General features: G+C 42.6%; 1 protein-coding gene across 1 annotated transcript in view; it reads left to right on the forward strand.

Annotated features, from left to right (window-relative positions):
- pou2f3 (POU class 2 homeobox 3) overlaps positions 1 to 5,212 on the forward strand; it is a 59,697-nt gene extending 54,485 nt beyond the window's left edge. Inside the window, exons 9-12 of the mRNA XM_078206365.1 lie at positions 2,614 to 2,775; positions 3,491 to 3,557; positions 3,880 to 3,988; positions 5,173 to 5,212. Coding sequence (XP_078062491.1) covers positions 2,614 to 2,775; positions 3,491 to 3,557; positions 3,880 to 3,988; positions 5,173 to 5,212 — 378 coding nt within the window. The remainder of the gene's footprint in view (positions 1 to 2,613; positions 2,776 to 3,490; positions 3,558 to 3,879; positions 3,989 to 5,172) is intronic.
- The last annotated feature ends 2,096 nt before the right edge of the window (positions 5,213 to 7,308 follow it).

Here is a 7,308-nt window from a genome sequence, read left to right on the forward strand (position 1 = left end):
CTTAACATTTTACAATTGAATAATACTTAAAACGTGACAAGATACAATTCTCAACTCTAATCTATATGAGTTCCAATTTAAGCCCCTTCTTTAAAATTAGTCCGCAAAATTAGCCTGGTGGAGTTCTTTGAAAATGTGACTAAACACGTTGACGAAGGAAAAGCGGTAGATGTGGTTTACATGGACTTCAGCAAGGCGTTCGATAAGGGCCCCCATGCAAGACTTCTCGAGAAAGTGAGAGGGCATGGGATCCAAGGGGCTGTTGCCTTGTGGATCCAGAACTGGCTTGCCTGCAGAAGGCAGAGAGTGGTTGTAGATGGGTCTTTTTCTGAATGGAGGTCGGTCACCAGTGGAGTGCCCCAGGGCTCTGTTCTGGGACCCTTTGCTGTTTGTCATTTTCATAAATGACCTGGATGAGGAAGTGGAGAGATGGGTTGGTACGTTTGCCGACGACACGAAGGTTGGTGGTGTAGTGGATAGTTTGGAGGGATGTCAGAAGCTGCAGCGTGACATAGATAGGATGCAAGACTGGGCGGAGAAGTGGCAGATGGACTTCAACCCGGATAAATGTGTACTGGTACATTTTGGCAAGTCAAATGGGATGAAGGAGTATAATATCAAGAGTAAGACTCTTAGCAGTGTAGAGGATCAGAAGGACCTTGGGGTCCGGGTCCAATGGACTCTTAAATCGGCCTCGTAGGTAGAGGAGGTGGTTAAGAAGGCGTATGGTGTGCTGGCCTTCATCAATCGAGGGATTGAGTTTAGGAGTCGGGAGATAATGATGCAGCTTTATAAGACCCTCGTCAGACCCCACTTGGAGTACTGTGCTCAGTTCTGGTCACCTCATTACAGGAGGGATGGAGAAATTATTGAAAGGGCGCAGAGAAGATTTACAAGGATGTTGCCTGTATTGGGTAGCATGCCTTATGAGGATAGGTTGAGGGAGCTCGGTCTTTTCTCCTTGGAGAGATGAAGGATGAGAGGTGACCTGATAGAGGTGTACGAGATGTTGAGAGGTATAGATTGGGTGGATTCTCAGAAGCTTTTTCCCAGGGCTGAAATGGCTGCTACGAGAGGACACAGGTTTAAGGTGCTGGGGAGTAGGTACAGAGGAGATGTCTGGGGTAAGTTTTTCACTCAGAGGGTGGTGGGTGAGTGGAATCGGCTGCCGTCAATGGTGGTGGAGGCAAACTCGATAGGATCTTTTAAGAGACTTCTGGATGAGTACATGGGACTTAATAGGATTGAGGGTTGTAGGTAAGCCTATATATAGCCCTAGGTAGGTAGGGACATGACCGGCGCAACTTGTGGGCCGAAGGGCCTGTTTGTGCTGTAGTTTTTCTATGTTCTAAAACTCAGGTTTACTTGTCTCAGGTTAACAGTCCTCAAGCTCTCAAAGGCCTTTTCAGAGAGAAATGAGAGTCACTGCTTCCTCCTGGCAATCCAGGCAGCAAACTGCTTGTATTTAAAAAATGAAGTTGAAACAGTATTTCTTCCCTGTAAGCTTAGCTCCTCCTGTTAAGCACAGGACTCTGTCCCTGTCAATCACCCCAATCAAAATGCTCAACCCCAGGGGAATCCTAAATAAACACAAATGCATTAGCTTAGCTTAAAACCAACACTACAGGTGTAAAGTGAGTACTTGGCCTGTGCTTCCAGCTATCATAAAGATTTCTTAAACAAATTGGCACCTTGCAAACCAGATCTTAATTCTAAACATACCCTTTACAAGAACCATGGTATACATATATTTCTTAAAGGCGCATTATCATCACACTAGGATGCTCCCCTAAGGAATTTCTGTAGTCTCAGAATTGAGACAATTAATTAAAGCCATAACCACCTGCATTTGTCAAAGTACTCTCCAACCAGTGGAGGGTTTTGCCCTCATTCCCATTGACTCTAGTTTTGCTAAAGCTCCTTGATGCCATGTTTGATCAAATGCTACCTTGATGTCGAGGGCACACTCTCCTCTCAGGTTGAATTAAGTGATTTGTAAAACGCTGAGGCGTCAAAACATCCTTGTGGGACACCACTAATCACACTCAAGTATCTGTCCGTTTTTACAACTTTGTCCCCTGTCATTTGCTGTTTCTATAATTTGCTTTCAATTCTATAAACGTCAATTTGGCTAATGATCACTTGGGGATCTTTAGCCTCTGGAAATCTATATAAATAATGAGACATTTTCCTGTCCACTACTTTAGTTCCATTTAAAAAAAAAAATCAATTGGGTTTGCTAGGTATGACCAACCTTTACAAAATCTATCCTTAAATTTTACACTCCAGTGATTTCCCAGTAACAGATGTCTGGTTAACAGGTCAGGAATTCCATGATTCCCACCTTGCTTTTCTGGCGTGTGAATGAGGAAACCATTCGGTCCTTGAGCCTTTTCCTCCATCCAACTGGATCATTGTTGATTCATATCTTAACTCCATCTACCTCCCTTAATTCTGCAACACTTGGTAACCTTATGTAACAAACATCCTCAATTACACCTCATCATCTTCGCATACTCATATCTTTTTCCTCATCACCTCAGACCCCCATAGTTAGACAGCAGTGCAGAATGCAACAACTTTTAATTCTGAAATTATTGAATTCCATATCAGAACTCAAAGCCCAGCTCTGAGGAAATAGTGATGATTGCCGAGCAGTTGTCAATGGAGAAGGAAGTAGTCCGTGTTTGGTTCTGTAACCGACGTCAGAAAGAGAAGAGGATTAATTACCCAGCCACTCCATCCATCAAACCTCCAATGTACAGCTCGCGGCTGGTGAGTCTCACTCCCTGAAGGTGGCTGTTACTGATTATTTTAATGTGTCTTGTCTTGTCCTCTTGGAATCTGTCTCACTGATATTCTGTACAACTGCTTTCTTCCCATTTAAACCTGGTGAACACTGACAGGATTTTACAGAACATTCTGTAACCAGTCAATGGACAGAGCAATGAGTTAGACTTGCCCTCTCCATTTACCCTTCCATTGTCTCCAGCAAGATGCTGCAAATGAGTTAGAAACAGCAGTGCCTCTACATGTACAGCAACTTTATCTCCTTAACCAGGACTGTAACCGCAGAAAGCCTGAATAAGAATGTCATAACAGGTAGACAGTAAACATTGTAAATTTTTAGGATTTAAAAACACATTTTGAAAAAACTCAACAATTAAAATCTGAATGAATGAGATGCCAGTTTTAATGATTCATTTTCAGTGCTAGTGAGGTTGACTGGCAGCAGTTAACACCGGACCATAATTCCAATCTTCCCACAAGATAGGCAGCTGAAGGTTTTCAATCATTGCCAGTATCTGCCAATAGGAAATCTGTCTTCATTGTTTGTTAGCTCCAGTTGCTGCTCATTCACTGAGCAGACATTGTGTGTGCCAGGAACTATTCCACTGATAACCAGTCTACTAAACCTTGTAGCTCTTGTTATTTAGTGCACAATGCATTTAACCTGTGACCTAATTTATTTGGAACTTAACTGTTGTAGGTTTCTGCCTCAGGATCCCTTGACCCTCTGATTGTGACACAGGTGCATAGTAGTCTGAGCGCAACAGGTAAGGAGCTGCTCCAAAATCATCAGTTTACCAAACTTCTGCACAGGAATTCAGTGTGGAGACATCATAGGTTAATTTGGAAAATCAGAATAAATACCAAGTTACGTGAAAGTGATCATTTTTTCTGGGTCTGCTCTAATATTCTTCTGTCATCAAATTTTGATTAATTGATTCTCTGGTTGCTCTTGTCCTTACCTGAGCAGCAGGGGTTATTTATTTTCTGGGGTACAAGTGCCATGGAGTAATTAAGGGGACTCTGCTCCCCCAGATTGGATGCTTGAGTAGAAGGTCATTCTAAGGGTTTTTATCATTTGCCCCTCAGCAGTGTCTTCCACCAGTTTGTCCAGCAGACCATCATCACCAATCACGACATCCGTTGGAAATGTCCACACCTCATTGGGCAGTCAGACTGGGCTCAGCACCACTCCCAGGTAAGGAGGAGCACCGCTGGGACAACTGTTAATTTTGACATGAGCAAAAGAAGTCCGAGTAGACCATTTGGCCCTTTGCACCACCTAAAATCATGACTGATTTTCCGCCTCAACTCCAGCATTCGACACTATCCCTGTTTCTTTACACGCAAATCTATCAACTGTAACTTGAATGTGGGAGTAAGTTCCAAAGATTCACAACCTTTTTAAAGGAAGAAATTTCTTCTTGTCTCAGTCCTAAAATGTCCATCCCTCTATTCCTTGTTCTCCAGCTGGGGAAATCACATCTTGCCAGGACAAACCCCTTTAACAAAAAATTGGGTGGGATTTTCCACACCCCCTGTGGCATGTTTCGTGGAGGCCCCTCCCTCCCCACCCAAACGAAGGAAACCCACAGTGGGGGTTTGCCATCAGGACCAGAATATTCTGCTGGCAAGAATGGCTGGAAAATTCCAGCCTTTTGTTTCAGTTGGAGCACCTTTCATTCTTCTTGACTTTGGGGAGTATAGGTCTCGTCAATTTTTCTTAGACCTTGCATCCCAAACAGGATTTTGTACATGCACAGGAGTTGGAAGCAATGATTTTAGATGCACACTGACTCAAGAACAGCAACTGTGCCACATGTTCATTCTGGTTAGAAGCCCTGGTACTTCATAGAATCCCCTACAGTGCAGAAGGAGGCCATTCGGCCCATCAAGTCTGCACCGATAACAATCCCACCCAGCCTCTATTCCCATAACCCCACGTATATACCCTGCTAATCCCCCTAACATACATATTTTGGGATACTAAGGGGCAATTTAGCATGGTTAATCCACCTAACCCACACATCTCTGGACTGTGGGAGGAAACCGGAGCACCCGGAGGAAACTCACGCAGACACTGAGAGAATGTGCAAACTCCACACAATCGCCCAAGGCTGGAATCAAACCCGGGTCCCTGATGCTGTGAGGCAGCAGTGCTAACCACTTTGTGCTGTCATTCTAGCTACCCCAGTGCACTGTCTTCTAAGCTTCACAGAGGGTCAAACATTTGGAATGAGTTAGGCAGCCAATCACCTCAATCATAGTGGGAGGAACAACTCCAACATAGATTTGTGGGTGATCTCTGCAGATACCCCTTGAATGTGGTGCATGTAGCCAGACCAGGCTCTGTTAGAAACAGGTTGTTTATTTTCTTTGCAGCTCACGGTTCTGGTGGAATGGTCCTTCGTTCCTGCACTGAGGATTCAGCATTTTGAATACTCCATTCTATGAAGAGCTTTATCTTTAGCCTTCCACACTCCTCAATGTCCAGTGTCCAAACACATGGGAGGATGGATCAGACCAAACCTGCACACAACAATCAATGTTTAAAGCCAGAGTTTTATGAGTTTTGTAGAGACGACAAAGCAATCATCAACTATACTCCCAATGTATCAATGTGTTGTCTTTATTACTAATCGAAGCCAATGGACTGTTAAAACCTTCACTTTGTGCTATTATGATCCTCTCACTGCCTCCATATGCAAGATCCAATAACAAGTTCCCACAAATCTTTCACTGTGCATAGGCCCTGACCTGCAGAGTTAGTGTTATAAGTATTTAAGGCACATTGTGTTCAGATGAGATGAACTTCATTTTACTTCATTTGGAATTCAATATTGTGCATGTTACACGTTTTGTATTTGATTTGTGTGATTTACTGGTAAGTCCCCACCATCGTAATGAAGGGCTAGTAACAGCATTGGGAGTGGTCACAAGACAGGTGAATTGAAATTAACAGTTGGGTCTAGGATGTTTGTGTATTCTACCTAATATTTGGATCTTGAATTACACAAAAGCAAACATTTAACAAATGGGAGAAGTCACTGCTGAGAAAAGATTGTGTTGTTCATCCATAATCAATTCTCTAACTGTCCATTATAGCCAATGGTCTCTGCTCACTACTTGATAAAGCAAACACAAGACTTGTCACTGCCATTCAGCCATCTTGGATTATTAAATGGCTGCTCTCTACTCTCCAGATCAGAGTACACGAGACCTAACAGCACCACGAGGATGGGTGACAATCCAATCTTTTTAAGTTTCTCTATCCCTACAAAACAAAACTGCACAGTAATTATTCTTGCTTTGCTGATTTAGACTCTGTTTTCTGAATCAATTCCTCGGTATTGCAGCTTGTCTACTTGTTTTGTTTTTCTCCAGTCCTATATTCCTCTACATTATTTGAAGTTCCTGAAGCTATATCATTTACTTCAGAGAGCCACTGCTGGACTTGTAACCCAATATAATCTTGCATAGTAAATGTGATCATTATTACTGCTGAGCCCTTTTCTGAGATTTTCTGCAACAACTGAATCCTATTCTTTCTGAACTTGTGAAGTTATTTCATCTTTCTGAAAGAATTAGGAGTTGGCAATTCAGCCCTTCGAGCCCGCTCCGCCATTCTATATGATCACGGCTGATCTTCATCTCATCCTAACTCCACTTCCCTGCCTTTTCCCCATAGCCCTTTATCCCGCTTTAGATAAATATTTATCTATCTCTTTCTTGAATCCATTGATTCTGCATCCACTGCACTCTGTAGCTTGTACAATGACTTGTTATTTCTATGTTCTGCAGCTGAGGAAGATTATCTATTTGCAATCAAAGTGTGGAAACGCACTATGTAGACATCAAAATCCTGTGACATAGCTGTGTACCACATTGAAATACCATGTCTTTGGAATAGTTTGTTTTCCCCACACACTGCTTCGACCATGGGTCACCTGAAGGGTGCATTTCAGCCCTAAATCTGTTATCACTCTGATAGCCACTCCCAAAGCTGCAATAGACTGTTCCTAACTAACCATACAATGGCTGGAATGCATAAAGCATTGACAATGAAGGATTTGTTCTTTTCTGGTAAGTGAATCCTGGCCTCTTCCGCCATAGGATTGCCATCAGTTCTATTCTTCTCCACCGCCGTACCATAGCAGGGCAGAGAACAGAAAATGGGTATTAAGCTAGGGAGCAGAGTGTTTTAGTAAACTGAAATACTCCAGGATCATGAAATGAAATTTGGTTGACTCCAGTTTAAAGTTTGGAGATAAAGCCAGCAGCTGGTGCTTGAATGGAGCTGGCTTTCCCACATTCTCAGAGAAATAGTTTAGTTGACTCTTTTTTTTGAAGTTTTAAATTACATGAGATTAGTAATATTGGGTGGGGGGTGGGGTAGGAACCTGGGATAATGAGAATAGATCCCCACAAGATTATATTTGGTCTTTTGAGGGAACATTTAACAACTTGCTGTCAGTAATCAATAACTTCAAATGATTGTTAATGGTTTCAATTTTTTTT

This window comes from Mustelus asterias, unplaced genomic scaffold (genome assembly GCF_964213995.1).
Source record: "Mustelus asterias unplaced genomic scaffold, sMusAst1.hap1.1 HAP1_SCAFFOLD_1460, whole genome shotgun sequence".
Lineage (NCBI taxonomy): Eukaryota > Metazoa > Chordata > Chondrichthyes > Carcharhiniformes > Triakidae > Mustelus > Mustelus asterias.